The sequence below is a fragment of the Mustela lutreola genome, chromosome 6 (assembly GCF_030435805.1).
Source record: "Mustela lutreola isolate mMusLut2 chromosome 6, mMusLut2.pri, whole genome shotgun sequence".
NCBI lineage: Eukaryota > Metazoa > Chordata > Mammalia > Carnivora > Mustelidae > Mustela > Mustela lutreola.
This window is the reverse complement of record NC_081295.1, coordinates 89,023,743-89,042,652: the sequence shown is the minus strand read 5'-3', so window position 1 is coordinate 89,042,652 and position 18,910 is coordinate 89,023,743. Positions and strand designations below refer to the sequence as shown.

Here is an 18,910-nt window from a genome sequence, read left to right as displayed (position 1 = left end):
GTGCTAGCCACATGGCCTCCAAGGCTTCGGCTAGTCCCGCCAGTTTTCTTCTTCATCAGGCCCCTGACACTCGGGAGACTGAGGCTGGGCCACGTGACCCCCTACTCAGGCCGTACTTGCTCCCAGAGCAGCCCAGGAGCAAGCCCAGATTGCAACGGGCCAGAGCTGGCCCGGGCAGCACCCAAGCCTCTGAGCCATCACAGAGAAGGGCTTCGAGAAGCAGGAGTCAGCAAGAGATTAATTAATCAAACCCCGAACACATCTGTTGTTAATTAATTCTATGCCAAGGGTTAACTCTTCCCTCCCTGGGCTTCCCCATCCCTTTGGTGTGAAGAAGGAAAAAATGGTGAGGAGTGGGTACCTCTCTTCTTACTGCCTTCGAGGGGAACATGAAGTTGGAAAGGGACCCCAGAGGGCAGGGAGGCCTCCCCCATCATTTGGGGGCTTTGTGTGTGTCTGTTGGGGGAGGGGGGAGTGTTTGCTTTTGAGACTAGGGGTTCTATGGACACTTCTCATAGGTGCTGAGATGGACAAATAACTTTATTTACAGCAACAAATAGGACAGGCCCACCCTCCATTCCCTCCCTCTCCCCTTCCAGTATTTTCTATACCGTTCCTGTCCCTCCTAGCTTAGCCCTGCCCCCTGGAGGACTTCGGGGGTCACCGTACAAGTCAGGCCCCCACGAGGGTCGGGTAAAGACGCTGGGGAAGGGCGTGGCCCAGAGCGGGCTGGGATGTCTCACTTCACATTTTGCTGAGCCTGGGCGGCGGGAGGCGGGGCCGCAGGGGCCGTGAGAGGTAGAGGAGCGCACAACCCGCCGGCCCCGCCTCCCCCCGCCCCCTTTGCTGCCCTCCCACTTTCACAGTGTTCTGCGGCCCAGGCCGTGGGGCCAGGCGCGGCTCCCTCCCCGGCCCGCCCCCTAGGTTGTCGGCGCGGCTGCGAGTCCCGGCAATGCGAGGCCGGGTGGAGGCGTGGGGTGAGGGGCCCTGCGGCGGCCCCGCCCCCCTCCGCGGAGCTGGCCCCGCCCTCCTCCCCACCCCCTCCACCTCCGGGGCCACTGCGCGAGGGGTGCTGCAGGGGCGGCGGCGGTCAGGAGGAGAAGCAGAGCCCGCAGCACTCCATGCAGATCTCCAGGCAGTCGGCGGACTCGCAGCAGGCGTCCACGATACCGCAGTCCAGGTCGCAGGGCAGGTCGCAGTCGGCGCACTCGCCCGAGCCGCAGCAGCAGCAGCAGAGGCACGAGTCCTCGGAGCTGCAGGAGCCGCACGTGGCGCAGTCCAAGACGATGTTGCACAGCGTCAGGAACTCGCAGAACAGGCAGGACAGGATGCAGTGGACGCAGCAGTCTGCGGGCACAGGCGGGGGACAGGGCTGGTGAGAGAGCCCGGGAGGCGAGGGACCCAGCCGCAGAGGGCTCCCGCCTAGTGCTCGGCTCCCCTCCCACTGCTCAGACTCATGGGGATGGTGAGGTGCCCTGCTTTCCGGCTGATAACCCCCAGGCACAGAGTTACACGCACCTGCCCAGTTAGCTGCAGAGCGAGGGTCCGAGCCCAGGTGGTCTGGATTGAGTCCCCGCGTTTCACCACCCTGAGTCATTCATTTACCAAACCCACGTCCTAGCTAGTCTAGCATGTCCCACGCACTCTTCTAAGTGTTGGCATGAATGAAACTCATGTAAACTTGCAACTAACTACTATTAGCCCCACTCTACAGATGAAGAAACTGAGGCACAAAGAAGTGGCTTCAGAATACACCCAGAATCCTACCACTCTGCTCATCTCACCCCCCCCCCCACAGCAACAACCGTCTCTCTGGTTGCCCCAGCCCCCATCCATGACTATACCTCCCTGCACCTACCCCCCATGCACTAGCCTAGAGGTACCCTTGCAGAACTTCAGTCCAGGGAGTCCCTCCTGTGCTCAGAACCCTCCGGTGGCTTCCACCTCTCTAGGAGTAAGATCTGGTCTCGTTCTGCACTCTGTCCTCCTAGATCACTCTGCGGTGACCTTCCGTGGGCACAGCAACCTACCATCCCCACCCCAGCACCCTCAGCCCCTCGCTCTGGCCCACCTCGCCTCTCTCCTGGAAGGACTTATCACCTGTCACCACACTACACGGCTTTTCCCTCCACTAAAATGTAAGCTCCAGAGGACAGGCATCTTTGTCCCTTGTAGTCAGTGATACAAGTCCATAGAAGGCGCCTGACACTGAGGTGCTGAGTAAAGAGATGGTAAGTGAACGAATGTGTGAGCCTATCCTTTGGCAGCCACCTGGGAAGTGGTAGAGCGGGGAACTGAAACCAGGCAGGCTGGCTCTGGAGCCCATGCTCTGAACTGCTCACTGGGCGGCCCGGATGCTCAGCTGGCATCCCTTCCAGGGGCTGGGCAAGCAGAGGAGGGGCCAGTTCCCTTGACCGGGTGGGCCCCTGCCACAAGGCTGCTGGCCCTATGGGGTTCTCACATTGCCATGGAGGATCTGACTGTTCCACCCCATTTCTGTGTGGAGGGACTGGGGTCTCGTACAGCCGGGACCCCTGCCTTCTACCTGCAAATGGAACAAGGCATGTGAGAACCCCATAGGGCCAGCACCCAGCTCGAAGCCAGAGGCAGAGCTCGATCCTCTGAGCCTGAGGTCATGACCTGAGCCAAAATTCAGAGTCAGACCCTTAACTGACTCAGGCACCTGGGCACCCCATTCCCTCCAGATGAAGTGTAAGACCAGTGTAGTTTACAAAGTGTCTCCCACTCCCACAGCCCCTGCCTGTGTGGAGTCTCACCGCCCCCCATTCCTCACTTAGAATTTCATAATCTAGCCAAGCTAGCCATTTCTCATGTCTGTGCTAAGGTTCCGTGGCTAGATTCTCCTACTCACCATTTGAGACTGGCCCATACACCTCCGGAGCTTTCCCAGACTCCCTTCCCCAGCTCTCTGGGCTTGTGTGGGTGTCCCCTGCTTTCTGTGGCTTTACCACTGTATGTGTCACCCCATATGGTGATTACATATGTGTCTTTCTCACGTGAGCTTTGTGAGGCCAGGGACTGGGTGCCCAGCACGGAGCACAGTGTCTGGCTCCCAGCAGATGCCCAGTACATTTTTAAATGAATGAACATTCCCTTCATAATTCAGACTATTGGGCAGAATCTGTTCTGTGGGAAGGCCGATGAACACGTTACGTCCAAATGTGTACTCAGAATCCTGTTTGCAGAAGACCACGCGGAGTCCCCCAGCATGGGCAGGAGGCACTTAAACATTTTGGGGTAACGGTTAAGGTGAAGCACCACTGACCTCCAGGCAGCCGTCCCCCATGCCGAATTAATGCCTGATGGGGCAGGGAAGCCGGCTGCCCAGGGAAGCCCCACAGGGGACCCCCATATTGCAGGAACGACGGCTGATGTATATGGGTTCTCTGCCTCTCCACCGCCCCACACGGCCCTCACCATGCCCCCAGTTAAGTATCCGATGCTGCACCTTTTACTCTGCCAGGTGTTCCGCTCTCATGAAACAGGCGGTCTACACCTTGAGGAAAATTGTGTTTCCAGAAACAGAGTGGCTTATGCTGGCTCAGCCCAGATGGTTTCATTCCTTGTTACAGCAACTCTGGGAGAGCATGGGCGGGAAGGGGCTGGTCTTGAGAAGGCAGGTCTGCCTAGCTTTCCCCAGCAGGTGTAGCTGGCCAGGTTCCCTGGAAGCAGTGTTAAAACCGGTCTCCTGGGCCCCACCCAAAGGTTCAGATCCAGGAGGCCTGGCATGGGAATGAGCCTGTGCTTCTAACCAGCGACCCATTGAAGAGGCTGCTGCTTGTCCCGCCATCATGCTTGGAGGGGCCCAGCTAGGGAGGCCTCTCCCAGGGAGGCAGGGGGGCTTACCTTCCTGCGCCTGGAGGGGGATCTGGGAGGCAGTAGATTTGGTGCTGCCCTTGCTCTTCCTGCTGGCCTGACTGGCGAGAGATGGGTGTGTCTGCAACTTCCGGTGGGCCTTGGGGCCACCTAGGGCACCATTCCCCGCCCGTCTGGCGCTGCCCAGCTCTGAGGGGTGGCCTGAGCCATTCGCCACTAGTGGGGTGCAGCTCAAGGGGTTCCCCTGAGGCTGGCCTAGAGAGATGATGAGAAAGGTTAATGGGGCTGGGGGGTGCACGGCCTCCCACAGCTCTGCCCCAATCTTGCCTGCTTCATTCTTAGATATGCCACAGGTCATCTAGCTGGCTTTGTATTCTGCGGATGGGGAAACTGAGGCCCAGAGAGCAGCACTGACTTGTCAGAGGCACACAAGGAAACAGAGTTGAGCCTGGCTCATGACCAGTGCTCATTCCAGGAGAAACGGAGGTGCAAGGCAACCACAGGGGCTCAGAGTCCTGGACCCCACCTTCTTACCCCACTTGCAATCCATTCTCCTGCTTTTGGGATCCTGGGGTTTTGGCAAGAGTGGCTGTGGTGGTCAGGGTGAGGGGATAAGGACTGTTTGGCTGGGGGGCGGAAGGACAGCAGTGAAGCAGTTAACCTTCACCTTGGCCCCTGCCAAGCCCCCAGCTGTTTTTGCCCTTGGTGTGCTGGGTGATTTATTGGAAACATCTGTTTAGAGATGAACGCCCTGGCCCTGGGCTCCACAGGCGCTTCCAGAGCAGCCCCTCTATCTCTTCTCTTCCACCCCAGCTTCCCTACCCTGTGCTGCCTCTGTGGGGTGGCTGGCAGAATAAGTCTCCTGGAGCGACCCTGGGGGTCTGAGTGAGGGGGAGAGACCCGTGGTGGGGGATCCCCGAGGACAGAACTCCCTGAGTCCCCATTCCAGGGTGAGAGTCCAAACCAGCTTCACCAGTGGATCCAGGGAAGCTGGCCTTGAGGATCCCCCGAAAGCACCCAGTCCCTCTCCTTACCTCGGGTTTGCTCATCTGGATGACATGGTTCTGTTTGCAAGAGAGGGGGCTGTGTGTGTGTGTGTGTGTGTGTGTGTGTGTGTGTTTGGGGGAGGGGCTGAGAAGGTGACATGGAGAGGTGGGCTGTTGGCTCCTGGGTCGGACCCTCTGTAAATGCACAGATGTTGGGCACTTCCATCTCTTGGGCACCAAGGTGTGGGTCCCCAGCTCCCTCCAGGCCAGGCCTCTGGGTTTATATTGTAGTAGGGGGAGGTATGGAGGGGAGGGGGCCCTGGAGGCTGAGGAGAGGGGAAGGCAGCATCACTGCTTCCCCTGACTGAGAGGGCTGCGCCTTCTACAGAATGGTTGTAGTGACCTCCCATCATGGAGCACTTCCTGCTTGCCAGCGCCCCTTCTAAGCGCTCCACATGCCATTCTCTCACCAAGCCTCTCAGTTTCTCCCTGGGGTGGTATCCACCTTTCACAGATGAGGAAACTGAGTCCCAGAGAAGTACAGGACCCTGCCCAAGGTCCCACAGCTGGAAAGGGTCAGATGTGGGCCCAGCCAGGAGGCCAAAAGCTGGGACTCAGAGCGCAGAGTGGGGCAGAGACTAGGAGAGGAAGGGCTAGGGACGGAGCTGCTATCACAACCATCCCTCGTCCTAGAACTCATACCTTATACATTTGGGCTGTTGTTAGGTCCAACAGCGTGCCAAGAGCTTTCTGTGGAGTAGCTTCTTCACGCATCTCGATAGGTCTACTGTCATTGGCCCCATTTCACAGATGACGAAAAAACAGAGGCCGAGTTTGCACAGCTAGGAAGTGGAGCAGGGAGGGGATGGAGGTTGGGAGAAAGGAGCTGAGGCCCAGGTGGGGAGTCAGGAGGATGGGAGACAGGGCTCTGGAGAAGCTCCATGCCGGGAACCTTTGGCCCTGAGGTGTGGCTGGTGCCTGCATCTGGGTAAACAGGGGTAAGGCCACGGGAAGCAGCCAGGCCTGAATCATCCCGCTCCCTTCTTGGTCCCACGGTGGGAGACCAGCCTGAGTCCTTGGCCAGCTTCCGTGCCCCCTGCCCTGATGCCTAAACATGGGCACAGTGACCAGAGGGTGGGAGTGTGTGGTGAGCTGAGGGCGCTTGGAGGTTCGGATAGACACAGAGCTTGCCTGTGGCCATGGCCGTGGGAGTGGCCGTGGGGACTGAGTCATAGAGCAAACACTTGGGCCCACAGACACAGAGGTGTCTGTCCAGCTCCCAGCCAGGACCCCTCCTCTGAGGCAACGGCACTGACCTCTTTCTCTCAATTCGGCTGGTGGGTGTGTCTAGAAGAGGCTGAGGGCAGTGTGCTAGCAGGATTTAGTAACCCTGACTTCCAGGGAGTCCAACTTAGCCCCAGATGCCCTGGCTGAAGGCGGCTCCCCGCTGAGCCATGCCAGCTGAGGAGGCAGGCACAGGGAAGAGCCCTGTGCCAGGAGACCTGAGATCCCCAGCTGTGTCCAGGCTGAGTGGTGCTGCGTGCCTTAGTTTCCTCATCTGTAAAATGGGCTTGGCACTTGCTGTCCTGCTGCCTTACTACAGGCTGGTCTGAAGAGTCTGTGAGATCATTCAGGGAAAGAAAGTTGGAAAGTGCAAATGTGTCTCTAGATTTGGTAGATCTTACTAATTTCAGACGACTCTGGCTGCCCCCTCCCCTGCTCCTGAGGGGGATGGAGGAGAGTTCTCTCTCTCCTAGAACCTCCTTGGACGCCTTAAACCAAGACTGGGAATAGGCTCCTTTCTGCTCAGAGTAACCCGGGACTGCTCTCTTTCCTTTTCATCCTCGACACCCTGGAGGGTGGGGCTGTGATGGGGTCTGGCTCCTAGCCCTCAGCACCCCCAGATCTCTTCCTCCTTTCATATGGCCCCACGCCCTCTGGTCTTGAACTGTATTGCCTGGAGCCTGTCCACCCTCCTTGTGAACTAATGTTATACTGAACATTTTGTACGTGGAGGTCTCTTTCCTAGACAAAAAGGACGGTGACCGTGACCTACACCTTTCTGTTGCCCACGCTTCAAGTTTCTGGCCCAGTGCTAGGCTCCCATGGGCACCCACTGCATGTCCACCAGCCCAAGGGATAGTATTCCCTGGCGCAACTCCTACATGTTGCCACTCCCATCCCCTGACCCCTAGGACTCACATGTCACAGCTTCTGTGGGGACATCGAGGTCAGTACTGTCCAGGGGCTGAGGGGCCCCAGGGCCATTGCCTTGGGGCATGGGGGGTGCCGCTTCCTCCAGGGAGCCGTCCTCTAGCACTGCCTCCACAGGGTGAGTGGATCCGGTTACTACCTCTAGCCCAGGCAGGAGGAATGGGATCTGGGCTAGAGAAAAAGCACAAGACCAAGGTATATTTTCCCAGTGCCCTCCTGTCTCCCCAGCCCTGGTCCCCTTCCCGCAGCCCAGAATGCCATGAGCCCTCATTCTCTGCCTCTCTGTACCAGCTACCCAGCCCTGACCCTATCTGGCAATGGTGCCAGGCTCCAAAGTGGAAAACTCCCAAAAGGCAAGGCGGGAGTGCTCAAGGGTGTGTGTGTGTATATGTGTGGATATGAGTGTGTGCACGCACACACTTGTGTCTGTGTGGTTGTCAAGGACAGGGGCGGGAGGTGGGCCGTAGAAAGGGATGTGGAGAGAAGCACGGTGCGGGAAAGGACAGAGAGCTGGCAGTGATGGAGGGGTAGTAACAGGCATCCAGCGTGAGGGAGAGGGAAAGAATCAATGGGACAGTGAAAGGCAGAAGCAGAGAAAGCAAGCATCAGAAGGCGGGGTTGGGTGCCGAAGGAGGGAGCCCCCAGGAACCCAGGGACAGACAGCCTGTCTGTCTGTGAGGGAGACTCAGCAGAAAGTCAGTGAGGGGGAGGCAGGGAAGGGTGGGGTCAGGAGCAGAGGCAACAGAGACGAGAGTGCGGCGCAGGCAAGGGGGAGATGGACAGACAGGTCAGAGAGAGGATGACAGTGGGAGAGTCAGAGACCTGGGGTGAGGAGAATGATGGGCCTGAGGCGGATGGCCAGGCAGGAAGAGAGGCAGGGAGCCGGCCCAAGAGGCTGGGAAGAGGCGGACCGCAGCCACATGTAATTACAGTGACCAGCTCGGCCCCTCTGCGTAGGGTGGGCGGAAGGCAGAAATGGAGCCACCTTCAAAACCCCAGCCCCTGAGGCAGCAGGACTAGGGCCCCCCTGGGCCCAGGGGAAGAGGAGGGGGGATGGGAGGTGAGGGAGGGAGGCAGAAAGGGGCCTGGGCTCCCATCCCTCAGTGCCACCAGGACTGTAGGAAGGCCTGAGGGTAAGCAGGGAGGGTGAGCTCAGGGACCCGGGGCCCGGGGTCCGGCCGGCAATCACATGGTGTGGGGTGCAGCCCGAGCCTCTCATCAGACCCCCAGTTGTGCAGTCAGGGAGGACGAGGGCTTCGAGGGGGTGCCCCACCACATGCCATGTTGGGAGCAGGGGAGACACAGAAATGAGAGACTCAGAGAGACACAGAGACCACAAGGGCACAGGGAGAGGAGAGCCACAGGCAGACAGAGAAGGACAGAGAAAGAAAAGAAAGGGCAGGAACCCAGAGACTAAATGTTCACCACCCGCCCGTGCACACCACACAAAATGACCGAAAGAGACACACCCAGGGCGACGAGAGATAGACAAAGACTAGTCTTGGAAATAGAAACCGACTCAGTCACAGAAAACACAGGGGCCTCCACACACTGGACGTGTCTGAGCTGTCTCCAAACGAAGCCCAGCCAGGACAGGAGGCAGGAGGCCCCCATCCGGGGGGCCAGTGAGGGTGGGGCAGGCAGGTCTGGGCGCTGGGAGCAGCCTGAGGGGAGGGGACCAGCCAGGGGCTCAGCTGCCTCACCCCCACGGGGGGCCCTGAGCAATCCTTGTTCCAAAGATTCCCGTCCTCCATGGCAAGGGGGACCAGGCCCTAGGGGACCCAGACAGGTAGCACAGAGACAGCAGGCCCGAGGGACGTGCTCACACCTGCCTGGGAAAAACAACAGGACATTTCTGAAGACAGGAGCTGGGGCGGGAGAGGGACCCTGGGCTCCTGCAAGCTCTGGGGGTGTGTGGCAGAGTTACAGGTGGGCACGCCTCCTGGTGACCCCAGCTGCTCCGGGGAGGGAGGCGTGGGCTCCATCCAGCCCCCATCTACTCTTGGGGTCAGTTGAGAGCCCCCTCACTCCTGGGTTCACGAGACAGGAGTCAAATGGCTTTTGGAGGATCACAGGGCTGCGGCAAGGAGAGCAGGGGTGCTGAGATGACACGCAGGAGAGATGGCGGAGTGATGCCTGCTGGATGGTACCTCTCCCAGCCCGGAGCCTGGCCTACAGCTCAGCCGGGGCTCCTGGGGGCTAATGGCAAGCTGGCATGAAGATCGAGGCTCAGAGCTTGGTCCTGATTTCTAGGAAGGGAGGGGCCTGCCCAGTTCCAGCCTCTGGCCCTAGAGGCACCGGACTGTGGCCCTGATGGGCAGTGTGGTCTCTCCCGTGTGGTGCGATGAAAAAGGCCTGGCAAGGAGCTGGAAGAGCCAAGCCCTGGCGTTTACCAGTAGCCAGTGTGGGCGAGTTACTAGGACTCTGTGCGTGTAAAGGGTGGTGGTGGGGTGCCTGGGTGGCTCAGTTGTTAAACGTCTGCCTTCGGCTCAGGTTATGATCCCAGGGTCCTGGGATTAAGTTTCGCATCGGGCTCCCTGCTCAGCAGAGAGCCTGCTTCTCCCTCTTCCTGCTGTTCCCCCTGCTTGTGCTCGCTCTCTCTCTGTGTCAAATAAATAAAATCTTAAAAAAAAAAAAAAAAAAAAAAGATTGGTGGCCTTCATGCTTATCCCTCAGGGTTTCCAAGAGTAAATGAAGCATGCAGGGGGCCGTTCATGAACCTTCCCATCCTCCAACCCTCCTTTCCTCCTTTCCCCCCTCCCTCCTTCCCTCCTTTCCCCCCTCCCTCCTTCCCTCCCTTTCTGTGCTGTTTGGTTTAACATTTATGAAGCAGCTATGATGTACGTTGCAATGTGTCAAGTGCTGGGAACACCAAAATGAGGAAGAGGAGGTCACTGTCCCAGGAGTCGTCTGTGGGAGTGGAGGGGCTGTCACACACACTGAGGGGCAAAAGGCACACTGTGCTGTGGAGGCACAGACCCTGGGGAATTCATCCCAGGGGTGCACGTGCATGTGCGAGTGTGTGTGTGTGTGTGTGGGTGTGTGTGTGTGTCTGGGAGGCTTCCTAAAGAAGGTGGTGCCCACATTGGGTCAGCAAAGAAGGGGGAAAGGACTTTTCCAGAAGAGCAGCAGGAGTCAACCTCTGGGTGGGTGGGTGGCTGCGCATGAGCAAGGGGAGCCGCAGCCCCGCTGTTTGGTGATGTTGAGGCTGGGGAGCCTAGAGAACTGGGGCCTTGTGGTGGCTTCCCAGGCTCCCTCCTGAGGTCCCTGGGGTGCATGGGGATGACACCATCAGTTCTGTCGTAGAAGGAGCCAGGACTGCAGCTCTCCTGGCCCCCGTCCACAGTTGGAGAGGGATGAAGGTGAACAGAGGGCTTAAGGAGACCAGTCCCGATCTCTGCCCTCCTCCCCCAGTGTCGACACTCTCCGGCAGCCTCTCCTTGTAGGTCACCTACAGGGCTGGTGACCTTGAGGCCTTGGGAACAAGGAGACATCCCAGACCAAGTCCCAAGGAGGCCCTCCTGCAGGGAACCTGCCGCTCTAGGGTGAGCCTCGTACCTCAGGAGGGTATCAGGGAGGAAGGACAATCCAGTCCAGTCACCTTGACCTGGAAACACAGAGACACGGGTCTCTTGGAGCCAGGAGGTGACCCAGCAGATGCTGGACAGAAGAGGAACCCATGCTGAGTGGGCAGAGACACGGAAGCAGAATGAGAAGGCATTAAGGAGTGGTGGGAAGACCAGAGCTCTGAACGAGGGATCCTATCTGGAGGGCCCGGTGCCAAGAGACAGCTCTCCCTAGAAGCACACAGAGCAGAAAAGTTGGACAACAGGTGGAGCTCCAGGCCTCAACCATCAAGAGACCAAAGGAGCCCCACTTTCCTTCCTGGGACCATGAGCCCCCACCATTCAGCCACAGAGGGAAGAATGTCTCGGTGGGGAAGCTCCCAGAGGAATGTTCCAAAGGATAGAGATGTGGAGAGGGCTGGAAGGAAGCGGTGGCCAACAAAGGCCAAGGGCTCTGCTGTGCATGTGCAGTTCATGTGTGGCATAAAGGTGCCTGCCCTCACTCAGGACCCCAACCTCCCTGGGGGTGCCATCTACCTGCCCAGCCACATCCCTGCTCCGTCTGACCAGAGGGTCATATTTTTCTCATGTGCACAGGGGGTCACACATGCTGGTGGTGTCTCTGGGCCAAAGCCCCGGCCCTGTGCTTCTTTCTAGGGTCTCCATCTGCAAGAGGGCAATGTAGAAAGGCAGCAGCCACTTTGCCTCCATGCACTTTCTTCCCTAACATGGGATAGGTTTGGAGCCAATACCCTGAGTTCTGGAAAGATCTCCCAGGAGGGACTGGAAACGTGCTGTTTAAGTCCATAAGCCAGGAGCGCCTGGGTGGCTCAGGGGATTAAGCTTCTGCCTTCAGCTCAGATCACAATCTCCCAGTCCTGGGATTGAGTCCCACCTTTCATCTCGTCATGGAATGGGCGGGGGCAATCCCTGCTCAGCAGAGAGTCTGCTTCTCCCTCTCTCTCTCCCTCTGCCTTTCCCTCTGTTTGTGCTCACTCTCTCATGCTCTCTCTAAAGCAAATAAATAAATAAAATCTTAAAAAATATAAACTCAGGGGCGCCTGGGTGGCCCAGTGGGTTAAGCCTCTGCCTTCAGCTCAGGTCGTGATCCCAAGGTCCTGGGATCAAGCCCTGCATTGGGCTCTCTGCTCTGTGGGGAGCCTGCTTCCTCTTCTCTCTCTCTCTCTCTCTGCCTGCCTCTCTGCCTACTTGTGACCTGTCTGTCAAATAAATAAATAAAATCTTAAAAAAAAATAAAAAAATAAACTCAGAAGCCCAAGAGGGAAGGCCAAGAGACTCATAACTTGGGCAGAAGCCTGGTAGGATCCTTCTGGCTGCCTGCTGTCCACCAATGTGAGAGGAGCCGAAGAATGGAGGGACCTCTTCCAGGTGGAATGGGTTCACCCCAAGCCTGGAAAGTGCCCACAGGACCTTTGTTCTGGCACTCTAGTTTCTAGTCACTCAAGCCCAGACCTCTCCCTTGTCTTGTGGACAGTGGATCCAAGCTTCCCCTGGGAGCTCTGAATACCTCTGGAGAGGTCCAAGATCTCTCTGCTCAGAGAGTAATGAATAGAACCCAACACTCCAGTCTCTCCTTGGCCTGGCATTCAAGGTCTCAGTCTACATCTTCAGCCCGATAAATGGGCAGGAAACCTGTATTCTTGGCAGCCTCACCATTCCATGGCCCCAGGTCACCACTGGGCCTTCTGACCAATCCACCCATGCTTCCATTATTCTTCTTAACCAGAAGGTTCTAACCCTCTCCTCTCCCACTCCCCAAATCCAGCCGGATTATCCTTCAGGGTCTAGCTCCAGCTTGCCCTCTTCCTCTAGCAAGCCTTCCCTTGATACTCAAGCCAACGGTCCCTCTTCAGAGTGGTCCATTGACTGAGAACTTGGCACCCACTTAGCATGCTCTTGTTACTGAGAACTTGGTAGTGAAATCCGGGCCCCTCAGCCAAACTGCAGCCCTCCCTAGCTCCATCTCTTGGGGTGGTGGCACAATTCACCCCTGCACCCATAGTGGGCACTCAGCAAGTGTCTGTTGCTAAGGACAGAATCTTGGAACTGGAAATGCCCCAGGTCAGGGGCAAAGGAGAGAATGAGGGGGTGAGGACTAGAGGTGGCTTTTGGCTCCAAACCCCAAGAAGGCGAGAATCTGGTCTCATTGGATGCATCCTTGTGATACACCAGTCACAGTCCCTGCCACTGGGCTCACGAGGGCCTGAGCTGGCCAGTTAGGCTGGGTTGGGTTGGTTTTATTTTAGGTCTGAAGGCTCCAATTCCCCAGGAAATTCAATTTAGAACCAAGAGCAGGAATGTGACGCCTCAGTGCTGGACAGAAATCTGCTGTGGGTTAGGGAGCCAGGCTCTCCGTGGGCTCGCAGGGGTGAGTGGGGAGGAGGCACTGGGGAGAGCTGAAGGTGTGGGGGCTTGGCCACCTGCCCCAATCAGAGGTGTCCTGAGTCCCCTTGCACCCTGTCTGCATCTTGGGCAGCTGAGGGCGGGGGTGACTTGCTCCCTGGCTGTCCTACCAGCCAGGCCCCCAGGGGCAGTGCTCAGCAGGGAGTGTGGGGGATTCTGGTCTCTGCTTCAGGCGTCTGTGGGGTTTTGGCTGGGTCTCCTGCGGTTTGGGCTTCCTGGGCAGCAGGGCTCATTCTCCCAAGGCGGCAGAGCCAGGCCTCCTCGAGTTATGAAAGCCACATTGTCTGGCCCAGCCCAGGCTGGGGAGGGGGCTCCCTGGGCTCCTGGAGGGTGGGAGGGGGCGCCTCAAGTTACGGCCTAGGGCTTTACCCCTCCAGGTGGCCAACCCTACCCCAACAAGTGAAGTCCCTCTTCTCCCCGCTGGGACTCAGAATGGGTCACTCCAGGCAGCAGATCTTGCAAGGAGGTAGTGGGGGAGAGAACAGAGGAAAAGGATAAGCGGAGAAAGAAGTCAGAGCAAAGGGAAAGGGTGGGAGAGGAGAGGCCCAGACAGTGAGGAGGGTGAGAGAGGCCAAAAGGGAGAGAGGTTCCCAGACACAGAGAAAGATCCTTGCCGGTCCCGCCCCAACCTCTCTTTCCAGGCTGAAGGAGTCCACTTCTTGGAGGAGCTCATCCTCCAGAAGTCTCTGCTCCAGGGGCCCCACCAAGAGGAGAGAATCTGAGGGCTAGCGGGGATACTCAGCAGACACATTAGTCTGGCCAGCCATCTCCCACTTGTCCTCGCTCTGCTGTAGGAGATGCCCCACCAGGCTGGGGCTGGGTGTGCAGCAGGTAGACCTGGGGAGCCGACAGCCTCTCCAACAGGCACACAGGCCCAATGGGCAGATGTGCAGACAGAAGCCAGAAAGGGGAAGCTACTCGTCTGAGCCCATGCAAGGAGTTAGTGTCAGAGGTCCAGGACCAGACCTTCTTATTCAGAGACACAAAGAGGGGAGAAAGGGAGTGGGGGTGGGTGAGAGGAAGACAGAAGACTGAGACTAACCTGCTGGGACTGAAGTCCAGAAATCTGGGCCTAGACTCCTGCTCTCCACCCCACTGCTCCTGGACAATTCCCAGCTGCTCCTGACTTCTCCCTGGCACTGCGGGCCACTGTGAGCCTCAGCCTTTATGGGCACAGTCAGGAAAATAGACCGAGAGCCACAGCCCCAGAGTGCCTATCCTATACCCCTCAGGGAGTCACAAAGCCTTCCAGGGTTGGGAGGCTCCTGCAGAAATCCCAGTGGGGTTAAAGACCCTGCGAATTGGGGGTGGGGCCACTTCACTCCGGCTGTGGGCAGTTGGTTGGAGTGAGTGTGTGTGTGCGCGCGCGTGTGCGTGTGTGTGTGTGTGTGTGTGTGTGTGTGTGTGTCTGGGCGGGAGCGCGCGCGCCTGCAGGGTGGGAGCAGCGACAGGCCAGGCCCGGGTAGGGAGGAAGAGGAGGGAGACAAGATGGCAAGGAGGGGAGGGGCCAGGTCCTGGAGCTGCTTTCAGCGGACAAAAGTTTTCGGGAAGCGCTAGGCTCTCCTTGGGTTGGGGGAAGGGAAGGAGAGAAACTCAGACACCCCAAGCCCCGTCTGAGGCCCCCATAAATATTTACACACTGGGCAGAAACGACTGGGACACAAATCCCAGACGGACAGACACCGCGGTGGTGTGTGTGTGTGTGTGTGTGTGTGTGTGTGTGTGTCTGGTGTTGGGAGTGGGGGTAGATGGAGCCAATTTGGCAGAGCCGCTGTCTCCATTCGGCCCTGCCCCCATCACCCCAGCCCTCCAGTCTCCTTGGACCTGGTCCCCGATACCCAGTCTCCTCATTTCCACCTCCACCCAAGCTCCCCAGAACAGTCTCCCCGCGTCTCAGGGAGGAAGAGTGAGAATTAGCAATCCCCCCACCAACTCCCACAACCCCCATTCCCTCCCCACCCCCGGCCCGGCCCAGCTGGGCCGCCTGCCCCGCTCCCTTCCAGCCTCGTTCTCCATCCGCGGTCCTACCTGGGCCCGGGGCTGCGCTGGGGGCTCCATGGGGCGCGTCGCAATGAGGGGGACACTGGCCACTCACCTGGGACATCGGCCCGGGACCTGCCAAAAAGAGGGCTCAGCGGGCGGGGCCGACCTTCCCCTCGCGCGAGCAGGGGAGAGGAGGACGCGCAGGGGGTGATTCGGCCGCAGACCCGCGCCTCCCCACTTTCCAGCGCGGCCACCGACCAACTTACTCGAGCAAGCTGCGCGCTACTGGCTCGGCCCGCGGGGATCACTGCGCTGGGGCTGCCATGCGCGCCTGCTGAGGGCGCCCCAGCCGAGGGGCTGCTCGGCTCCCCGCCGCTCGCCCCGCGCCCCCTCCCCTCTCACTCGCTCCTTTCTCCCATTTCGGCGCCAGCTCGAGCCGCTCGCCCCCTTCCTTCCTTCTTCTTTCTCTCCGGCCCCCTCGCTCCTCCCCCGCTCGCCTCTCCCTTCCCTCTTCCCAGGCCCACCCTCTTCCCGCCCCCTCCTCGCCTTCCCCGTCGCCCCCTCCTCCCTTCCCTCTCCCCTCCCCCAGTCCCTTCCAGCGCCGGGATCGGCGCTGCCTGGGCCGGACACGTCTGTCCGCGGGGACGCCGCAGCCCGAGCCCCCACAGGAAGCCGACTCCGAGCGTTTCCTCCGCGACCTCGGAGCTGGGCCCCTGTCTCCCCAAATCTCCGCTCGGCCCAGGCCCAACGTCCCGAGGGGCCGCCCGAGGAGCTGCGCCTTCGCCTTCTCCTGCTCTAAACTCTGCAAAAGTTTGCGGAGAATCAGGAGAATGAGAGAGAGAAACCTCTCTGACCACAGCCACCTCGAGCCAATTGTCTGAATAATTGTGGCCCCAAATCTCGTAGTCCTAAAGACGGGAGTGATCAAGGTCTTCGGGCACCCTTCGCACATCCTGTCGGTCTCCGCCCTGGGTGGGGGTCTCACAGACCTCGTGCCCACCCCTCCAGAAGCTGTCCCTCAGGGAAATCCGGTTAGTGACCATCTAGCCTCCCGCGTCCTGCAGCAGCCCCGAGCATCCTTAATCCCCCCAGCCCTGCCAGCTGTGCGTGGGAATTCGTGTCAGAAGACCAACTTTGGAGGCAAAGAGAGGTTCTCCGAGTTCAGCCCTTCTTTTGGCTCCAGACCGGAATCCGAGGCCTTCCAAGTTGCGGGTGCTCGGGGAAGGAGGAGAGAAGGGGCCCCTCCAGGCAGGGACAGCCCGACGGCACATCTGGAATTGTGAGCTGGTTCCCTCCTCGGGGCCGTGGGGACAGGGAGGAGTCGCCTTCAGGCAGCCCAGGGGCGAGGATCCTCAATACGACCCCGGGGTCAGGTCCCGGGGAATGGGGGAGGGCTTGAAGCCTGCGCCTCAACGGCTGGTGCTGGGCGCGCCGGTGGGATGGTCCTCAGGTGGGGCCGCCGCTGTGGTGCCAGCGTCTCGGCCACACTTGACCTGGGCCGCCTCGAAGCCGAGTCTGGGCGCCCCACCACGCCGGCCAGTGAGCAATTAGGGAGGCGGCGGCGGCGCCGGCGCCGGGCCAGTTCCCCAAGTCCCGCCTTCCAGCCCGGGCCCGAAGCAGGGGGCTGGGACACGGGGGGCCAAGCGAGGGACTCGGGGCGTCTCCTTGGCCTCCTCCAGCCCCCGCGGTCGCTACTTACGCCGCTCAAAGGCCCCTGCGGCGCCGTTGTGGCCAGGACCGCCGTGGCCCCACGGCTCTCTCCGCGCTCTCGCCACCCGCGGCAGCGGACCTGCGAGGAGCCCAGGTGGCTGCGGCCGGAAGCGGGGCTCCCGGGCCAAGAGGCAGGGTCCCGCTCCCAGGGCCCGGCTGACTGCTGCGGGGCCCGGGCCTGACGCCCCGGGAGCCAACCCCGATCTGGCTGCGGTCTGAGAGCTCCCGAGAGCAGAGTGGACGCCCCCTTCCTGGCAAGGGCTGAGTCACCAGGACGCACCCGCGCCGGGGCTCCGAGACTGCTGCATTCTTACCGGCTTACCTGGGCCTGCGGCACGGGCCTCGCCCTCCTCTAAGGGGGCGGGGAACGTTGTCTCCAGGGCAGCGCCCCCTTCTCTTTCCGTTCTCTCTGGCATATACGGCCCCCTCCCCAACCACAGACCCTAGCGATGCATCCCTTCTCAATCTTTATCCCCGCCCTTAAACTCTGGATCCGCTCAGTCCCCCATCCTTACTCTAAGTTGCCTGCTTGAGCTCAAAGTCCGAGGAATCTAGTCCAGTCCTAATTAGTATGTTTGGTTTGTTGGAAATGTAAAATACGCTATAAATTGAATACCACACACCCTTTTACAGGTGCACTCAGTTTGTGAAAAATCAGCAAGGTGAACATTTAAGGCACACGTGCTTTTTTTTTTTTTTTTAAAGATTTTATTTATTTATTTGAGAGAGAGACAGTGAGAGAGAACATGAGCAAGGAGAAGGTCAGAGGGAGAAGCAGACTCCCCATGGAGCTGGGAGCCCGATGTGGGACTCGATCCCGGGACTCCAGGATCATGACCTGAGCCGAAGGCAGTCGTCCAACCAACTGAGCCACCCAGGCGCCCGCACACGTGCTTTTTTCGTATGCCTATTCTTTAAAAAAAAATCAACATTCCAGGACAGAGCCCGGTAGGATGTGATGGTCAGGTGGCCTCCACAGGGCAAGGGACACAGTTCAGGTTCCAGCCCCACCGCCCTCTTGCTTCCTGGAGAAGTCTGTTCCTCTCTCTGAGCCTCAGGAGGGATGAATATTGGGGCCCTGGGTGTGGAAATCAATCCTTTCACTGTTACCCAGGGCCAGGACTAGGATGAGTTTGGGGCACTTGCCTAGGAAGCAAAATTTAGAAGGGTGCCTGGATAAATAACGCTTTAATCCAATATTTTAGTATTAAAAAAAAAAAAAAACCAACAAATCAGCAAATTACAGTCCCGCCTGCTACCTGCCTATTTTTAGAAATAAAGTTTTACTGAAACCAGGGCTGGGGTTAAAGAGTGAAGCCAGTGAAACAGGGTCATGCAAGTGCAGGGCTAGGTCCTGTGTTGATTTAAAATGTTCACAATTAGTGCAGTGTGGATTTTTTGCATTAATTTTGATTTTTAGACATATTGCAGGAAAATATTGTTTTTTAAAATAAACTTAATTTATGCTCCTTCTTTTTTTTTTTTTGAAGATTTTATTTATTTATTTGACAGATAGAGATCACAAGTAGGCAGACAAGCAGGTAGAGAGAGAGAGGAAGAGAAGCAGGCTCCCCGCTGAGCAGAGAGCCCCATGATGTGGGGCTGCATCCCAGGACCCTGGGATCATGACCCGAGCCAAAGGCAGAGGCTTAACCCACTGAGACACCCAGGTGCCCCAGGAAAATATTGTTTATCTTAATTACTGTGCACCTGGGCCAAGCGTGTCGATCACTCTAGGCCTTGTACACCACTCTTCCTGAAGCATCTGGCTAGGACCCCAGGGTAAATGAGCAGAGGTTGAACTTGCCCCTTCCACTGACACACACCACCAGGGGGGCTCTGCTCCCCAGCCCAGGTCTAACTTTCCCAGGGCCCACTGATCAGTTCAGAGTATTAAATGCCAAGTCCTTACAGTGGCCTCTGGCCTCCTTTAGATGGGTTCTTCCTACCTTCACCCCCAATCTCTCTCATTCATTCCCTTCCAGGCTCCCTGCTTCCTGGGTTTGTTTTTCTACTTGCCTCATGTGGTTGCCTCAGGGCCTTTGCTCTTGCTCTTCTTTCTGCTCAGAATGTCTTCCCCTAGATCTTCCTACGGTCTCCTTTCTCATTTCCGCATTTCTTCTGCTTGCATCACCTTCTCAGAGAGGCCATCCCAGACCCCTCACTGTCCCCTCACACCACTAATCTTCT

General features: G+C 58.5%; 1 protein-coding gene across 4 annotated transcripts; it reads right to left on the bottom strand.

The window, feature by feature from the left end:
- Window positions 1-534: 534 nt before the first annotated feature.
- Window positions 535-17,140, bottom strand: MDFI (MyoD family inhibitor). Of its 4 annotated transcripts, none has more exons than XM_059177914.1 (5): window positions 17,043-17,140; window positions 15,056-15,142; window positions 7,026-7,208; window positions 3,868-4,092; window positions 535-1,347 (listed from the first exon to the last, which is right to left on the bottom strand). In XM_059177914.1, the coding sequence occupies exons 1-5, from the start codon at window positions 17,134-17,136 to the stop codon at window positions 1,091-1,093; spliced, it is 846 nt and encodes a 281-aa protein (XP_059033897.1). In that variant the 5' UTR covers window positions 17,137-17,140; the 3' UTR covers window positions 535-1,090. The 4 variants fall into 4 exon arrangements, with proteins under 4 accessions (XP_059033897.1, XP_059033900.1, XP_059033899.1 ...); XM_059177917.1 differs by lacking the exon at window positions 17,043-17,140 and adding an exon at window positions 16,144-16,604; XM_059177916.1 differs by lacking the exon at window positions 17,043-17,140 and adding an exon at window positions 15,277-15,476.
- Window positions 17,141-18,910: the final 1,770 nt, after the last annotated feature.